The sequence below is a fragment of the Macadamia integrifolia genome, chromosome 13 (genome assembly GCF_013358625.1).
Source record: "Macadamia integrifolia cultivar HAES 741 chromosome 13, SCU_Mint_v3, whole genome shotgun sequence".
Taxonomy (NCBI): domain Eukaryota; kingdom Viridiplantae; phylum Streptophyta; class Magnoliopsida; order Proteales; family Proteaceae; genus Macadamia; species Macadamia integrifolia.
The window spans coordinates 6,943,204-6,962,241 of record NC_056569.1 but is presented as its reverse complement, the minus strand read 5'-3'; the positions used below and the strand labels follow the sequence as shown (position 1 = coordinate 6,962,241).

The 19,038-nt window shown below is 37.0% G+C and overlaps 2 protein-coding genes and 1 long non-coding RNA gene across 6 annotated transcripts; all 3 read left to right on the top strand.

Annotated features, from left to right (window-relative positions):
• Positions 1–82: 82 nt before the first annotated feature.
• LOC122059925 lies at positions 83–871 on the top strand. The gene is made up of 2 exons (XR_006134154.1): positions 83–223; positions 326–871. It is a non-coding gene; the product is annotated as an uncharacterized LOC122059925 (long non-coding RNA).
• Positions 872–3,384: 2,513 nt separating this feature from the next.
• LOC122060050 (mRNA cap guanine-N7 methyltransferase 1-like) lies at positions 3,385–14,917 on the top strand. The gene is made up of 13 exons (XM_042623205.1): positions 3,385–3,882; positions 4,023–4,147; positions 4,371–4,439; positions 4,652–4,723; positions 7,669–7,770; positions 8,178–8,234; positions 9,817–9,955; positions 10,801–10,865; positions 10,960–11,010; positions 11,360–11,422; positions 13,461–13,584; positions 13,837–13,898; positions 14,341–14,917. The coding sequence occupies exons 1-13, from the start codon at positions 3,807–3,809 to the stop codon at positions 14,443–14,445; spliced, it is 1,110 nt and encodes a 369-aa protein (XP_042479139.1). The 5' UTR covers positions 3,385–3,806; the 3' UTR covers positions 14,446–14,917.
• A 916-nt stretch (positions 14,918–15,833) lies between these two features.
• On the top strand, positions 15,834–18,813 carry LOC122059298 (pentatricopeptide repeat-containing protein At1g62930, chloroplastic-like). 4 transcript variants are annotated; one of them, XM_042622013.1, is made up of 4 exons: positions 15,834–16,072; positions 16,301–17,781; positions 18,041–18,102; positions 18,455–18,813. In XM_042622013.1, exons 1-2 carry the CDS (start codon positions 15,865–15,867, stop codon positions 17,512–17,514), a joined length of 1,422 nt encoding a protein of 473 aa, XP_042477947.1. In that variant the 5' UTR covers positions 15,834–15,864; the 3' UTR covers positions 17,515–17,781; positions 18,041–18,102; positions 18,455–18,813. The 4 variants fall into 4 exon arrangements, with proteins under 4 accessions (XP_042477947.1, XP_042477946.1, XP_042477944.1 ...); XM_042622012.1 differs by having other exon boundaries at positions 15,834–17,781; positions 18,458–18,813; XM_042622010.1 differs by having other exon boundaries at positions 15,834–17,781.
• Positions 18,814–19,038: the final 225 nt, after the last annotated feature.

Below are 19,038 nucleotides of genomic sequence, written 5' to 3'. Positions count from 1 at the left end.
GAAGATGATCCAGAGACCAGGGCACCTTTAATTAATGTCTCGAATTCTTCAACTTTCAACCCTAGTTTGAACTAATTTAAAGGCTTAAATCAGAAAGATCGACTAGCGGATGCAGCGTATCGGATCAACTCATCAAAAACTTTCGTATGTGCATTACTTTGAACTAAACTAAAAGATCTGAGATCTAAAACCCAGAATTAAAAACGAATTCGTCTTACATAGGGTACGTGAAGACGTTTTCTGAAACAAAAACTGTTCAATTATATCAAGATCTGGAGGAGGAGACAGGTGTCATTTAATTTATTTGCGTTTTCTTTTGTTCCAGAATTTATAATTGAAAAAGGTCAATGACGAAGAAAACGGCAAAGCAAGTGTGAGAAAGACAGAGAAAGAGAAAGGAGGGGGAGGCGAGGGTGATGAAGATGGCGATGCAAGCAAGAAGCTGTGAGAGGGCTTCGTTGGATTCACGCCGTCAAAGCTTCACTTCTCTATGGTTCTAATCGAGCAGAGTTTCAGCCCAATGGAGCTTGCTAGGGTTTCAACCTTAAGAAGAATCATCTCTACCTCCATAGAGGAAGAACCGATAGATGCAGACCAAGTGGTTCGGTCCGTATAAAAGGACCGTGAATCTTTTCAGGCACGGAACGCCGGCTTATCTTGTTTGAGACTCCAGTGGAGGGAAAGCAAACAGGTTGCCACCATCGTTCATGGCGTCGAATCCAACGGATTGGCATCGTAAATATTTCGCACGGTTGATAGAATTTTTTCATTTGAAGAGAGAGGAGTGAAATATCTATTAAAAACGTGGGAAAGCTTGATATTTAACTATATTTAAAGGGAGAGGAGTAATAATTTTTCTTTTTCTTTTTAATCTTGCAGTCTAGGCGTTCTTTTCTTTTTCGCTCACCTTATCAAACGACTATAGAGAGAAATCTTGCAGAGAAATTGGTTGCAGAGATGGATTTCAGATAGAAGTTGGGCAGAGATCAGACGTGTTGATGCAATGGACAGGTAACAGCTGAGTAGAGGTGGGTGCGAACAGTAGTTGGACACATGTTTTCTTGGGTGAGTGATTGATCTGCAATTGACATTCGTCCATCTCTAACTATTTTTCTCCATCTTTAGTCCCACCAAATCAGCAGGATTTTGCAAATAAGTGGGGTGGGAGAAATTGATGGTCACATTGGCTGACAATAAATGCCTCGCTTTTTTTTTGTAGTCTAAACAAAATCCTCACCCCAAGATTACCAAACACCCTCAAATCTCATGGGATGAAATATATTTGATATAATTATCTCATCCCTTAAATTCCACACCAGAAAAACCCAATCAAACAAACGAGCCTTGAGGAAATGAAACATGGAAACATCCCCGTTTGTTTCATTGTAACAATTCCAATGAAAATGGCATCTTAAATGAATCTATAGATTATTATTATTATTATTATTATTATTATTATTATTATTATTATTATTATTATTATTATTATTATTATTATATTTACATTTGCAATAAAATAAAGATGGAAAATCTTATTTTATAGGTAAAATTTCTTTTTATGTCGTTTTATATGAAAGCAAACAAAACTTTAGTTGAAAATTAATGGACAGCAGAAAGGGAGTATCTAAACCAAACCCTAAGCTTCAAGCCCAAGTTGGTTGCTGAATCACCTTGGTTTTTTTTTTTTTTTCGGGTAGAAATAATCTTGGCCTCACAATTCTTAAAAGGATGGTAAAGTAATATTAATGTAAATGTAAGGACGTAAAAACCTCACAAGTCTGAAAAAAGGTTGCCAAAGTAATATAAATATGGAAAAAATAACTTCAGAAGTGCTAGTTGTGTAGTCTAATTCATCACTCTCACGTGTTTATCTCTCTCCTCTCTATGAAAAAACATATTTATCTTCTACAATGGGAAGGAGAGAGATAGACACAAGGAGCCTTGGTGTAGAGTGTGCTCTCTTTAAAAATAGGGAGGGGAGAGAGAGAGAGAGGAATCAACATTGAGATCTGCCTAGCCTTTGTCAATCTCAAGTCAAATTCAATTGAAATTGACGGATGATTGTCCAAAACCCTAGAAATCCAATACGAATAGGTCAATTTGAATTACCCAAAATCATAATCAAGACTCGCTGGTTCTAGTCTAACTTGATCATAATCGGCCATCTGATTATGACTCCTTGCACCATGGAGAGAATAAGTAATAATAAATGCTCAGTGTAACCAAGCACTAGTCATAAGGGCGAACGGATCAAGTTCACGTACGAGAATGTTCTCGTACGTCCCTGGTCCGTAAATTTAGAATATATTAAATGAAGAGAGAGAAAACTTATTCTAAATCTACGGACCAGGGACGTTCTCGTACGTGAACCTGATCCGCTTTAGTTAAAAGGAATTATATCTCAACCAAAATAAAATAAAATAAAAAATAAGGAGTTATATCAAATAATCATATTGTCAATTTTGTTCTAACCTGATAATTAAGGCAAAACTTTTGGTTAAAGCTTTGTACAATAAGGGTATTTTCAATAATCGAGATTTTAGGTTTACATCAATCTTGTATCAACATCATAATTATGTTGTTTATAGTATTTTGTGAATGTTAGTTTCATGTAATCTTAACTGGATGGACCAAGATAAAAGGACAAGTGATTAGATGATGTATGCACCATCTTCCCTGACATTATCTTTCATCCATGATCATGTGAGCTTTGAATATGAATCATGACTTCATGAGACATCCTTTTTGTGCATCTATTGGCCTGACATGGGAGATCTCAATACAAATGGACAACGTGAAGTTCCTATAAAAAATGGGAAAAAGAAAATTGCATGGTCGTGTGATACCTACGCCCAAACACAAGGGCTTGCAAAATTACCAACCCCTTGTGAAATAAAAATGGTAAAGGAAGAAGGAACACTACTATTCTAGTGTTGCCTACACTTAGACATAGATAGGCAAATAGGTACAAAAGATCATGTTATCCCTTCGTTTCGTGTACTAAAAATGTTCTCACATGCCTTCTCATTAGCCCCATGCATTGGTATTGGATACATCAAATTGACAAGGTTATTTTTTCGATAAAAAAATCACATTCATATTAATGCCTCTACCATCTCATTAGCCCTATGTTGGTGTAAGAGCCACATGATCAAATAGTAATCTCTTGAAGAAAGAAAGGGGAAAAAAAAAACATAAAATTAAACCTAAAACCTTTTTTAATTTTATTTTAGGTAGGCCTAAAATCTCTTCAAAACCATTTGATTTGAAGGGAGCTGCGTTTATTTAATCTGTGAATCATACCATAATTCCTACCCTTTGGAAACTAAAAAATTGAACAATACATTAGCTCCAAACGAACTCAATTGAAAGGATCAAGTGATTATGATTAGGTAATGAATGCTTCATCACAAAACTATAAAAACGAAAAATTATTATTGAGAGGAACAGACAAAGAATCTGGACCAGAGGGCGGAAGCAGACACAAGCAATTCTCACCTGCGTTCTTGAATGATTCTTCACTGCAGTGATGTGTGTGTGAGAGAGAGACCCGAATGGGACAGTGGCCTAAACCAATATGAAGAAGGGAAAGAATTGTCTTAAGCATCAGTAATTGCAACAAGAAGAGTTCTATTTGTGATTCATATACGAGCCACAATCTTAAATCTGCCATTAAAAGCAAAGTTCGCCCACATTGAGTAAGCCTTAGGTTTCGAGGGTTTTATCCTTTAAACTCTGTTTTTGGTGACCCTTATAACCGAAAAGGAGAACCGGATCTCTTTTTGGGTGTGTTTTGTTCATCAAGGATGAAGCGAGGGTATGAAGCATCTGCTTCGACCTCTTTTGGTCCACCTCAATCGAAGCGCAAATTCGATACTCATGGTAAGTTTCGGCAGGATCCATTTAGTTCTCTGGAACTTTGTGTTGTTAATTGAACTTATTTCGCTCTTGGTTAATCAGTTTGTTATGGGTTTTTGATCTTATAGACGAAAAGGGTTTAATTATTTCTACCCATTTTTCAGAGGAGGACGAAAGCACAAAGAAACTTGCACGGAAGGTGGCCGACCATTACAGTGCAAGGACAAATCAAACTCTAGAGGATCGAGAAGCAAGTCCTATTATCCATTTAAAGAAACTAAACAACTGGGTAGCGTTGCTTTGCTCTTCTCATCCAAAACTGCTCCTCTTATTATTTCCTTTCAGTTTTCCATTTTGATACATGGAACTAAGCTTATAATGTATAGTTCAATCTTACATCACATTCTTTCCTGGCTTAGGCTTCAGATTAGAAGAGTCCTACCACCTATTTGCGTTGTGAAAAAACATATTTTTGATTTGATTTCTCTTTATTTCAACTATTATGAAAGCAGATTAAAAGTGTTCTCGTTCAGCTGTATGCTCGCCGGGGAGATTCTGTTCTAGATCTGGCTTGTGGCAAGGTAAAAACTTGGTTTCTTCATTCTTGTGTAGCTTTTATTTAATGGGTCTATGTTTTCCATTTCTTTGGTTGTCATGAATACTTACTCTTATCTGCTGGTAATATGTTCGGCATATTGGGCTTTTTTTTGAACTTTGAAGCAATAGTTGTGGCCATTATTGCTCTTTTTGAAGTTCTCAGTGCACATTCTCTGTTATTTATATTTTCACCCAGGGTGGTGATTTGATCAAATGGGACAAGGCGAAGGCTGGATATTATGTTGGCATTGATATAGCTGAAGGCTCGGTAAAGTGCAAAAACACTTCTCTTTTCCTTGGTTGTGATTCTCTCTTCCTAGATGTTCAATATACGTCAATAATGCAATTGGGATAAGTAGTCTGTTTTTAGCATGCATTATTAGCATTTTTTTTTCCTTCGTTTTTGGAATTCTCTGAATTAACTTTAATTCTATCGTAACTACATTATAATTATTCAACAACAACAACAACAACAACAACAAAGCCTTTTCCCAACTTAATGGGGTTGGCTATATGGATTCACGACTGAGCAACATAAAAAGCAAAGGAAAGAAAAGGGGAAAAGAAAAAGAAAAGAAACGAAACAGAGCAACACAACACCTTTGGGACATCCCACTTAAATGCGATTAGCAACATGGGTCTTTGCCCTCCAAACTACTTTGTTTGATGTCATACTAGGATCCAGCCCTAGCTTCTGCATATCTTTCCTTACCAACTCATCAATAGTCATTTCAGGCATGCGCCTAGCTCTTTTAGTTTTTTCCATCTGGATCCGATCACTCCTGCTAACAAGAGCATTTAAAGGTCTACGTTGAACATGACCAAACTACCTTAAGCGACATTTTCTGAGCTTGTCTTGAATCGGAACAACTACCAAATCAACTCTAACCTGATCATCCCTCACTCTCTCTCTCCTAGTTTTGTTGCACATCCTTATGCTTCTTGACTGCCCAACATTCATACATCATAGCCCGTTTTACGATGTCCTGTAGAATTTTCCTTCTAAGCCTTAGAGGTATACGTCGATCACACAACACTCCAAACATACCTCTCCATTTCATCCATCCTGCTTTAATTCTCTGAGACACATCATCGTCGATCTCACCATCTTTGTTTATGATTGATCCCAAATATCTGAAAGAGTTGCTTTGTGGGATCTCTCTCCTCAAGTTTCATTACATTGTTATCCGTCCGTGATTGGCTAAACTTACACACCATAGACTTCGTTTTTGTTTTACTAATCTTAAGACCCTAAGATTCCAAGGTAGATCTCCATAACTCCAACCTATCTTTGATCTCAGCCACAGTCTCAGCCACTAGCACAATATCATTGGTGAAAAGCATACACAACGGAACCTCCCCTTGAATGTTCTTGGTTAACTCATCCATGACAAGCGTAAATAGATAACGACTTAAGCGGATCCCATATGTAACCCAATAGTGATAGGAAACTCATCGCCTTGACCTCCCACGATTTTCACACTTGTCACCACGCCCTCATACATGTCTTTAATAATATCTACATATTTACTTGACGCCCCTTTCTTCTCCAATACATGTCAATTGAGCTCTTTGGGGACTCTGTCATATGCCTTTTCTATGTTAATGAAGACCATTTGGAGATCTTTCTTGTAGGTTCTAGACCTTTCCATAAGCATCCTAAGAAGGTGAATCGCTTCCGTCGTGGATCTCCTAGGAATATAACCGAATTGGTTCCTTGAGATAATGGTTTCTCTTCTTATATGGACCTTGATAACCTTTCCATAATTTCATGGTATGACTCATGAGTTTTATGCCTCTATAAATGTTGCAACTTTGGATATCGCCTTTATTTTTGTAGATTGGGACAGCTATATTTCTCTTCCATTTACTAGGCATCTTTCTAGTGCTCATAATCTTGTTGAACAACTTGGTATGCCGGGAAACCCCACATAATCCTAAACTCTTCCACACTTCAATTGGGACCTCATTTGGGCCTGGTGTCTTACCTACTTTCATCTTTCCTAAGGCTTCTTTAATCTCGGTCATACCTATCTTCCGAACGTATCTGTGATACATGCTGTCATGTTAGATACTTACCCCACTCTTACTTAAGCTGTCTTCATTTAGTAACTCGCAAAAATACTCACCCCATCTCCTGTTAATGTCTTCATCACTAACCAGCACTCTACCATCCTCACTTTTAACACATTGAACATGATCGAGATCTCTACTCGTCCTTTCCCGTATTTTGGCTATTTTATGAATAGTATTTTCCCCTTCCTTGGTATCCAATTTGTTGTACAAGTCATCATCTTTCTTCGCTCGAGCTTTCCCCACATTCTTCCTAGCACGTTCAATTTCAAGTCAAAAATGTTTTTGACCTAAAGACAAGTCAGCAACTAAAGAGTTTCACAGTTGAGTCCCAGATAAAGCGAGGAATAGCTCAATTGGTTAATTTTCCTTCGCTGTACTTTTTATAGACTATAGGGGAAAAATTCCTCCGTACTTGCTTGTGGAATCTGAAACCCTTTTAAGCCCTGAGGGTTTGAGAATGTTTGCGAAAGACTCATCAACTTGTGGCAGCTACCTCTGTTAGATGTTGACTAAGTACATTGACGGAGCACCCAACATTGTCAGTCAGTCAGAGATATGGTGGTAGATGGCAGATGCGTTTAATATGCAGCTAAATAGCCATTTAATTATTAAAAAGCTGCCCTATTATTGTCACTTTTAAATCTACTCCACCAGTTGATGCTTTCTGTAAGATTAAGATCATCCTCACTTGTGATGAGGCCCACCAGCCTGCCCTGTTTTATGTCCTTCAATGCCAAAAATTTGAAACTCCTTTCACAATTCCTTTATCTCTTCTACGGCATAATTGAACTTATGGATGACCATTTTACTATAATTGGAAGAAAATAACTTAATTTTCTTTTTCTTTCTCTGCTTGCATCCTTTTCTAAACTTCCGTAATAGCCTTTATGTTCGGTTATTTGAAAGGATCCTTCATTACCAGTTTCACTGATGAAATAAAAGTTATTTTGTTTGGTTCCTTTAACAAGTATATTATTATTCTCCAATCAGTCATGAAAACCTTATTATTGGTTCCCATGAAATACATGATATGTTGTGATGTCAAGTCTTTATCACCATTATAATTTACAAATTATGCTGGTAGATTTTTTCTGTTCTCACTGACCTTCTCTTTGCCTTAAAACAATCATGAGCCAGATAGAAGACTGTCGCACACGTTATAATGGTGATGCAGACCACCACCAACGTCGCAAGAAGTTTACCTTCCCTGCACGGCTTATCTGTGGAGATTGTTTTGAGGTAGCTGCTATTATCTGTCACCTTTGCTTCTTTTTGTAATCAAGTCGTCTTATCTGGCGTCTGCAATTGGACCGTAAAGTTTCTGATATGATCCCTAGTTTTGTGTTTTTCTTTCCCTGAGAATTTACATCGGCATTTCGTAGAGTGCATATGTTTTTTACTTGTCAACCTATTCTATGTTTGCATGGCTTGATTTAAATGAGAACCAACAAAGTTTCTTTCACATTTGCAGATACTAGATACTATCTTATTGTACATAATCGCTTTGGAATGATTAGGTTGGAATTGCTTTTAAGCTGTCTGATCATGCTAATATATTTTTTACTTTATAGTTGGTACTATTTAACATCATTATAATATTACCAGTTAGGTAATTGCCAAATCCACCTTGTGCTGATGGATTTCAGGTACGCTTGGATAAAGTTCTGGAAGATGATGCACCATTTGATATATGTAGCTGTCAGGTGAGTGGAACATTTTGATATATTCGAAGTTGCAAGCGTTTTATTTAATGGTCTTTCTGTCTTGGTTTTGTTCTAGTGTTTATGTTTCTCATTTCCTGATGAGAACTAACAAATTCTTCTTGGGGGGGGGGGGAGTAATTTTCTTTTATCTCTTGCTTGATGATTTAAGATATCTAGTTCATTAATTTGGATGGTAAACCATAGTGCTCATTTGAACTGTGGTGCTGAGAACCATGAAATGCATAGGGTCTATTATTCTTTGCTTGTTCAAATCAAGAAAATACCATTTAAGTGGAAAGGACCTGCTAGCTTTATTATTATTAACTTTTGTTTTTGGTAGGTAACAAAAGATTATGCACAGAGGAAGAATAATACAAGGCCAAAAATAATGGCATCAGCAAATACAGATAAATGGTCTTAAGCCCGAAGGCTACAAAAACAACTAGCCTGTAGGATAGGGACCCTAGTCAAGAGACTGTTGACCCCTTCCTATACAGTTATCAGCAGGAGTGTTGTCAGATCTCAATATCAATTAAAACGATAATGTTCCTTGAGAGTTTAAAAATCTAGCTTCCGTATGAGACATGAATATCTCCACAGCGTAGAAGATGGAACAAGCAAATCATCAACTTTGAGACGCCTTCAATAACCATATCAATCCATTCATTAGCTGAAGACATCTTCAGTCTCTTAGACTTGCCTTGAGTTCCGCAGTGATATAGTCAGTCCTACCAATTTGGACCTGAAAACACCAATAAAAATGCACCTTCATGGCTCTTGGAGATGTTAGAATTTGAATTTTCTGATGCTTGAATATGAAGAATTAGGGAGTTAGGACTTGTGCATTAATGAGCACAGTCCTCTATTTATAACAAAATAAAACCCAAAAAGAGCCTAAGGATCCGTTTGGATATAACCCTAAAACCCATTATTCGACACCCCCCCCCCCAAGTTGGTACATGGATATCACACATACCCAACTTGGACAAAATAAAATAAAAAGATTTACTATTAGGTCCCTTTGTGAGAATATCTGCTAATTGATCTTCACTCCAGCGTAAAAGGAATACAGATAAGGCCTTGCTCCAACTTCTCCTTGATGAAATGCCTATCAATCTCCACATGCTTAGTACGATCATACTGAACATGCTTTGATATCATAAAGAATTGGGGAAATAGGACTTGTGCATTAATGAGCAAAGTCCTCTATTTATAATAGTATAACACCCAAAAAGGGATTAAGGGTCCGTTTGGATATAACCCTTAAAACCCATTATTACAATAATCCATTATTGAACAGACTATTTAATTAAAACTCTGATTTTACATTGGAAAAGGCAGAAAGGCAGAAAGGCCATTAAGCAGTATTTCGAGATGTGCTTGTTGCTTATTCTATGTTTCAGAAAGCAGTCATGAATATTTTTCATAATATTTGATCCCCCTTTAAAAACTAACTTGACTAAATATTCTTGGTGCCTTGTTGTTTATTAGTGAACTATGCAATGTGCCAACATGGCTCTCCGGGGTTTCTTTAATTGTTATTAAATAATTAAAGCATCAAACAATATAAATTTTTTTGCAGTTTGCAATGCACTACTCGTGGTCTACAGAGGTACGTGCACGACGAGCATTGGCCAATGTATCCGCATTACTGCGTCCTGGTGGCATCTTCATTGGAACAATGCCAGATGCAAATGTTATCATCAAAAAGCTTAGAGAAGGTATTTCTGATTTGAGCCATAGCATTTCCCTACCAGGGTGGGTTGTTTTTTATTTAGCGTTCATTGACATGGTTGAGAGAATTGTTCTTTGTTTATTGAGAGCATGAGAAATTGGTCTATTTTTTGTTTCTGTAATTTGGGCCCCTCAGTGATGCTGCTGGAATGTTATTCTCTTTTCTTCCCTGTGGATGTGAATTCTTTTTTCTTTTTTTATGTGGGGGGGGGGCTTGAGTAAGAAACAATTATTGGCAAATTTTGGAGTAAAATTCTGTTTCGATTTATTTTTCCTGTAGTCTTCATCTATTCTTTTATTTCAGAAGAAATTCAATATCACAGAGAGGTTTTCTAGGAAAATGTTTTGTTTGATATATTGTACTGTGGTACAAATCAAAGTTTGTTGGTATTCTGGGAAATGGGGTTACCTTTCTAGGAAACACAGTAGATCAACAAAGCCTTGTTCACTAATCGAAAGAAAGTGAATAAAAGCAGTTGATGTCATCCATGATTACTCTTATTGATGAACTTAGTCATTGCTGTAATTTTTTTTAAATACTTCTAGTAAAAGACTTTAGATGTTAGTGAGGAGTTGTAAGTACTGAATTACTAGAGCATCAAATCCTTGCAAATGGCTGGTCCGATCAGATCAGGCTTTATTTTTTTTCTGAATTGTTCAAGTATTAGTGAACTGTTTGTGTCCTTTTAGATGTTCTTGTTCTGTCTTTTGGTTCATGCTGGTCATGTGTTTTTTCAATATTTGCTAATTTACCTAAAGTTAACTGTTTGGGACGACGGACTATTTTTAATCATTCTTAACAGCCAATGCTTTTTCCATCTTGAATATGCAGTGGAAGGGCTAGCATTTGGGAACAGCGTATATTGGATTCATTTTGATGATGAATATGCTCAAAAGGTGAGTTCTCTTTTATTGTTAGCTGCCATGATATGGTAAAAGGATTATGTGCTTATTTAAGTTCCTTGCTAATCTGTATTGTTGTGTGGCTCAGAAATTTAAATCTTCTAGCCCATTCGGTATCAAGTACAAATTCCATTTAGAGGTACAATACAACAATCTATCTCATTAACTTTTCTCCACACTCCTGCTAATCTTGGTTTATTGCAGACATGAATTTCATCAATAAAATGTTTGTTAAAAAACTTGTTTTTCGAAATGATTAGTGACCAACTTCTCTAACATAAGCCTGCTTTGATGGTTGAGTCCTTTGAATTAGAAAACCTGAAAATTTTACCACATTGTGTGCAGTACGCTGGAGTTTCTTCATTTATGATATTGTCTTTAAGTTATCACATGTTTAACTTTTTCTTCTGTTTTATCCTTTCAACTTTGGGAGTCGGTTGTTAACTGTGTCAGTTATTGTTTTTGAGATCATTTGAACTTTGTTGCAGGATGCAGTTGATTGTCCAGAATGGATTGTTCCTTTCCCCATTTTCAAATCATTGGCAGAGGAGGTTTGAATTTTGTTTTGATGTGCTTTTGTTTTTTTCCTTTCAACCCAGGGATTCCAGTAGTACATTTGTATCGACCTTAGCTCTTACCTACCAGAGCAGGTTGCTTTTTGCCCTTTTCCAAATTATAGGGGAAGAGCTATGAGCACTGATGGCCTGTTTTATTTGCCATTTTCCCTAATTTGGTGGGTGGATGGTCACGATGCTGTGGGATTATGATCTCAGAGGATAGGGGAACGGCAAATGATGCCACACCAATGAGAATGACAATAGGCATGTCACCTTCTGCTTCCCCTCTTGGTTAATGTTTTGGTTTGCTATTGAACAACCCCAGTGGCTGCATCATAGTTACTTGGTGTAATTTGTATCTTAATGTGGTGGTTGGGTTAGAGTTAAGAAATAACTAATGAGATCACGTTCAGTATTGTCTAAAGCTACTGTTAACTTGATCTGTCAACATCCCAAAATAATAGGGTTAGGCTCACTGAACAGTAAGTTGTATTTCCTAACCGCAAGTGGGATTGTCAGCTAAGTTGTTACAGAAATGTTGGTCGCTTAATAGCCACAAAACCTGGACTCGGATTAGACTTCAAACCAGGCCATGTGTATGGCTACAAGCCTACAGCAACAGTACAAAATGATAATCCAACGGATGGAGTAATAGTTACAACACATTAAAGAAATTAGTTACTATGGAATTTCAGAAATATCAATTATTGATATCACACACACACTAGGGTACCTCAAACTTGGATCAGATGTAGGTCTTAGGCAAAGGAGGTAACCTGCTATATACCACCATCAACTAATGGCTGAGTTGAGAGTTACAAGCCAAAAGTGGTTAATAATTTTAAGGCTACAATCCAAGCTGATAGAACCAGTGGATGACACCACAACTCAGGTTGAAGGGGGCTTCGAAGGCAGTCTAATACTTCAAAAGATCTCAATGATCTGATGGCCAGATGTGGTGATAACACCCTAGGCCAGAAATTTGAAATTGCGAGAAAAATAACCAGTCACAGACTAGAAGGAAATCCAGCCACTGGATGTGGTTTTTATCCCTATAGAATGAATAAGGTTGGAGAAGGAAAGGTGCCCATACATGCCCAACTGACGAGGAGGGGGCATGGTTGAAACTGATATCGAAGGAAGGTCCCAATGGTAAGACTACACTCTCCAAACACTAGCTGATTCTTTCAGCCAGAATAAGAGTTACCTGTGGTCTGAGATTTGCTGCGCTATAGCTCCAACAGAACAGGTGCAGCGGGCCAAGGTTGATGCCAGTCTTTGCTCTTGGTAGTACTGGTTTGATAAGATTAAACACTTTCAACTCTTTGAACAGAAAACAATAGCACTGATACAGCAAGTATCAATACCTCACAAAACAGAGATTGCAGCAATAACAAATAGAAACAACGAAGAAGAAGGGCAATATGATCAAGGATTCTCACCTATGGCCTTGATCATCTCTCAATAACCACAATGGAGTCTCACCGCCACTATTCCTCACAGCAAACTAGGGCACAAATCCAAATCGATCCTCATTTATAAATCATGGGTGTAGGCACTAAGGCCCTTACAGTATATAGATAGTTGTAAGCACTTGTGGCAACCTCTAGATAGAAAAAACAGAAAATAGAAAATTAAAAAAGATGTGTGGCCATGCATGTAGTGGATGCCTTGTACAATAGAAACTGAAATCAAAAGAATGATGCAATAATGATATCTAAGTAGTATATACTAAATGCTTAAATAAACTACTTAACCACCCCCACGATTCTGGTTTTCAGTGAACTAGTGACACCCAGACCATGGGCTTGGTCTGTCCTGAACCAAAAGGTCCAGTTGAAGAACCATGGGCCTGATTCTTCTTAAGCCTATGGCTGTAGTATTTGTGATAATGCTTGTCTACATCACATTAAATTAAATTAAAAAAAAAAAATTGGATAGATCAAGTTTTTCCTGGGATAAAATGAACCTGAATTTATTGATTAATTGCTCCCCAGACCACCTAATTGACAACCATATTTGGGCTTTACAGTATGATCTGGAGCTTGTTTTTGTGAAGAATTCCCATGAATTTGTGGACGAGTTCTTGAAGAAACCGGAATTTGCTGACCTTATGCGGAGGCTTGGTGCCCTGGGCGATGGAAACCAGGACCTAAGTGAGTTTATTTTCTCTCTTTTCTTATGCATCTCTTTCTTTTTCGTGCTTCACTTCTCATAAACCAAACCACATTTTGCTTCAGACTTATGTTCCTAATAGTGCTGCTGGAGGTTTGAACATTTTACTTTCTTTATCTGGTGCTATTTTTATGAAGTCAATTGGTTCTCTGGAAACATTTGTAAATACTTCAGTTATATCAATTTTACGGTGTTTTTCCTCGACAATTTTAGTCATACTTTGTAGTGTGCAGGCACACTATCAGAGGATGAGTGGGAGGTTGTTTACTTGTATTTGGCATTTGTCTTGAGAAAGGTAATGAAATTGTCATAGTTTAACATATGTATAGATGTTAGATAATGTCCTCCTGTTTACTCTTAACTTTTATATTGTTACTGTATTTGGAATATGCAGGCATATGATTTCTTTTACATTAAGAGACTATATCATTTCACACTTGTGTGATCTTTGAAACTCTGACTCGAGGCATAATTACCTGATCATAGACCTTTGTGAATGATCGTAATAGGGATGTAGTTCTTTACATAGATGCCCAACTATATGCATGGAAAAATCAAGCTATGACACTATTATTTTGATAAGCTGGGTGTCTGTTTGATTTGTATCATTTTGGATCTCAAAACAGTGAGACACCATTTAATTTGATAGATCTCAAGTTATGTATGCTTCCCCACCTTCCTTTTCTGTGATCTTTTGATGTATAAGCTGAAATTCAAATTTCTCTCTGCAATCTCAGCGAGGACAACCAGATGGCAACCGGAGGAGCAACAATAATAAAGGAAACAGAGGGGAGACGCAGATATTGAGGGAAGACATCATGCACATTAACAGTGGGGTGTGAAGGGAATAGTTCCAAGTTTGATCCCGTAGATCTTCATTGCAAAATATGGCAATGATGAGAGGAGGCTGCAGGAACGGTTGATGCATAGCCATGATGGAAAAGAAAATAAAAAAAAGAAAAGAAAAAAGAACCTGCACTTTGGAGAGGGGATCAAATTTGTTATTCAATTTTGCAGAATCTCATTATCGCTTGTAATTCCAAGTAACATTTTGGGTCTTTCTCTTTATATTTTTCAAGGTTTAAAAACTCCGAATCGGAGATGGAATCAGCATCTATCAATTATGATTCAGATTCGATCAAAATTGGTCGAAAATTGAGAAAATAGAATCAAGAAAAGAAGTATAGATTACAACAAATTTTTATTTTTACAGTTTTTGTATTGTAATAATAACTACAACAGGTACGTTTCATCGATTCTCTGCACTTTTTAGTAACTAAATGGAGAAAATGGCAAAAGTGAGTTCTGTGGGCATTCATGATCGATTCCAATATGTTTTTCAAATCTGCTGACTCCATCGATTCTGATTGATTTTCTAAACCATGATATTTCTATATGAGGCAGGAGGTAAAATTTTGGCTTCTTGGAGTGTCGTATACAACGCAGAAGTCTTACATGCCTTACGGCGTGGATAAATGATATGGTTATTCTGACTGTTGGATAGCAAAGTATTTGTATAGATAAAATACATTTCAAAACCCAATTTTTTTTTACAAATATGCCCCCTAATACTCTGATTATATGTCAAATTTGAACTCAATTCGTCACGTGTCAATATAGAGCTTTGAAGATTCATTATATTTTAAAAAACAAATGAATTGCCAAAGATATAAGAAAAAGACTTTAATACATCAATGGCAAATGAATGAATTTCGCTGTGAAATTTGACATATAACTAATCTGGATCATGCCTTTTCTATTTTACTGCTTCAATGGGTGGTGACTGCTACTAGCTATTACTGCTATTCCGCATAAGCCTACCTCGATTGTATCGGGTTGTATTGACTGATACAGGTTGAAATGGTCTGAAACAAATTTTTTTTCTTCCCATACCATTTTGGCGTGTATCATATTTATTAAGGGCCTGTATCGTATCGATATGTTGGACTAATATGTATAGATATCTTCTTTTCTTTTCTTTCTTTTCTTTTTGGTTTAATATATATTGATATCTGGTTGCAATTCTACCATAGAGTAGGGAATTAAAATGAACAAAACATGTACGATATCAATTTTTTTAGGGCGAAAACACTGGCCGATACGAATCAATATATATAATATCAGTTTCAGTTTAGAGCCGGCCGATACACGATACCGATTTTTACATGCTCACCCGGCGTCCCAGCCCATGTCTTATCCATCAAATCTTTGACAGAAGTTGAAAGCAGAAGTGTTTGTAGAGACGAAGTGAAGTGAAGGGAATGTGGAGCTCGTCGAGAACTATGGATGCTATTACCATTTCAAAAAATGGAATTCAAATGGGCAGGTGGTCTTCTCTTAGCCTTTTTCTTCCGCCATCTCTGCTTGTTTCATCTCTTTCTTCTAAAGCTACTAAAACAAATCCGCGAGCGAGTCTTGTCCAGTTGTTCAAGAATACTACAGAAGATGATGGTTGCAAATCAAGTTCAGGTACCTCCATTAGTGTTGACGAAGCATTCCGCAGATACCACCTATTGATTCATTCAAAACCCTTACCAAAAATTGGTGTTTTCAATCAACTATTTGGAACACTTGCCAGATACAAACACCATTCAACTGTAATTTTTATGTACAAAAACATGTATTCCTCGCAAATTAAGCCCAATGTGGCTACACTAACCATCTTACTAAACTGTTTCTGTGGATTGAATCGTCCAGATTTGGGTTTTTCTCTTTTTGGGATCATCATGAAACGTGGTTTCGAGACAGATATTGTCACATTGACTACCCTGCTTAAGATTCTCTGTACTGTGGATAAAATTGCAGAGGCCAAAGAGTTGTTTCACAAGATACTCGACAAAGGGTACCCTTGTAATGAAGTCACTTACTTAACCATAATCAATGGGCTCTGCAAGACTCGAAACACTTGTGAGGCTCTTGAAATGCTCAAGGCGACAGAACTCAGGGGTAAATGTAAGCCTACTGTTATGATGTATAATGCAGTCATTGATGGCCATTACAAAGAAGGAAAGCTAAATGAGGCTCTGAACTTATTCTCTGATATGGGTGGGAAACATCTCTCCCCGACTGTTGTTACCTACAGTAGTTTGATTCATGCGCTATGCAATTTAAGTAGATGGAAAGAAGCTGCAAATTTGTTCCATGAAATGTTGGACCATGAAATCTCACCAAATGTTATTACCTTCAACATTCTGATAGACGGTCTATGCAAAGACGGAAGAACTGTTGAGGCACATAAGTTGTTTGAATTAATGCTTCAAAGAGGACTGAAGCCTACTGTTGTCACATTGAACTCTTTGATTCATGGCCATTGCAATTCTAGTCAATGGGAAGAAGCCACTGGGTTGCTAAATAAAATGTTGGGACTAGGAGTCTCTCCTAATGTCGTGACTTTCAATATTTTGATAGATGGTCTTTGCAAAGAAGGAAGAATTACTGATGCACATAAGCTATATGAATTGATGCTTCAAAGGGGACAAAAGCCTACTGTTGTCACTTTCAACTCTTTGATTCCTGGTCAATGCAATTCTGGCCAATGGGAAGAAGCCACTGGGTTGCTAAATAAAATGTTGGGACTTGGACTCTCTCCTGATGTCGTGACTTTCAACATCCTGATAGATGGTCTTTGCAAAGAAGGAAGGACTACTGATGCATATAAACTATTTGAATTGATGCTTCAAAGGGGACAAAAGCCTGATGTTGTCACTTTCAACTCTTTGATTCATGGTCAATGCATTTCTGGCCAATGGGAAGAAGCCATTAGATTGCTAAATAAAATGTTGGGACTACGAATCTCTCCTAATGTTGTGACCTTAAGTGTTTTGATTTATGGCCTAGGAAATACTAGCCGATGGAAAGAAGCCACTAATTTGTTGAATGGATTGTTGGATAAGGAATCTCACTTGATGTAATTACCTTCACTGTGTATGTTGGTGGATGCTTTCTACAAAGGAAAAAATGATGAAAGAAGCAAATGAGCTGTTAGATCTGATGATTTGAAGAGGCATTGAACCCAATATTACCCATTTGATGCTTTGGTATTTGGGATTTACTGTATGATCTGGAGCTTGTTTTCGTGAATAACTCTCATGAATTTGTGGACGAGTACTTGAAGAAACCGGAATTCGCTGAACTTATGCAGAGGCTTGGTGCCTTAGGCTATGGAAACCAGGACCTAAGTGAGTTTATCTGCTCTCCTTTCTTCTGCATCTTTTTCTTTCTTGTGCTTAAGCAAACCACTTTTTTGCTTCAGACTTATGTTCTTGATAGTGCTGATTGAGGTTTGAACATTTTATTTTCTTTACCTGGTGCAATTTTTACTGAGTCCCTTTAACTTTTATTGATTTGGTACCCTGGAAACATTAATAAATACGTCAGTTATATCAAATATGAGGTGTTTTTCCTTGACCATTTTTAGTCATGCTCTATAATGTGCAGGCACACTATCAGAGGATGAGTGGATTGTTGTTTACTTGTATTTGGAATTTGTCTCGAGAAAGGTAATGGAATTTCATAGCTTAATGTATGCATAGATGTTGGATGATGTCCTCCTCTTTACTAACTTTTATTTTGTTACCGTATTTGGAATATGTGGGCATTTGATTTCTTTTACATCAAGAAAATATATCATTTGACACTTCTGTGATCTTTCAATTTGCTTACTCAATATTATTGCAGTGAGCATGTTTTGAATGATGTGGACTCTTTGTGATTTGTATTGTTTTGGATCTCAAAACAGTGAAACACCATTTAATTGGATAGATCTCAAGTTATGTATGCTTCCCCCTCCCTTCCTTTTCTGTGATCTTTGGATGTGAAAGCTGAAATTCAAATTTCGATGAGCAATCTCAGCAGGGACAACAAGATGGCAACCTGAGGAGCAACTATAATAGAGGAAACAGAGGGGAGATGCAGAAGGGAAGACATCATGCACATTAACAGTGGGCTGTGAGGGATTAAGTGACAAGTTTGATCCTAGAGATCTTCATTTCAGAATATGGGAATGATGAGAGGAGGGTCACATGGTTAGTTGATGCATAACCATGACGAAAAAGAAAAAAGAACCTGCTCTTTGGAGAGGGGATCAAATTTGTTATTCAATTTGGTAGAATCTCAATGTCACTTGTAATCACAGCTATGATTCAGATTGGACCGAAATTGGTTGAAACCTGAGAAATGAAATGAGAAAAAGAAGCATAAATTTGCACAGATTTTTGGTTTTTAGAGGTTTTTTTAATTAAAAAGTCTTGTTGTTCTAACTACAACGGGTTTAAGAAACTTCAACGAGAAAATGGCAAAAAAGGGAGATTTATGTTAATTCACGTCTGATTCCTATGTTAATTCGTCTTTTCCTGTCATTTCAAGGCTAGGCAAGCCCGGACTAGCCCTGTTATTTTGACCGCGTGATATTATTATGTATAACTGTATAATATATA

Coding starts and splice junctions, on each gene's coding strand:
- LOC122059298 (XM_042622012.1), top strand. CDS start 15,865: ATGTGGAGCTCGTCGAGAACTATGGATGCTATTACCATTTCAAAAAAT.
- LOC122060050 (XM_042623205.1), top strand. CDS start 3,807: ATGAAGCGAGGGTATGAAGCATCTGCTTCGACCTCTTTTGGTCCACCT. Junction 4,148..4,370: donor TAAAGAAACTAAACAACTGG/GTAGCGTTGCTT, acceptor TTATGAAAGCAG/ATTAAAAGTGTTCTCGTTCA. Junction 4,440..4,651: donor TAGATCTGGCTTGTGGCAAG/GTAAAAACTTGG, acceptor ATTTTCACCCAG/GGTGGTGATTTGATCAAATG.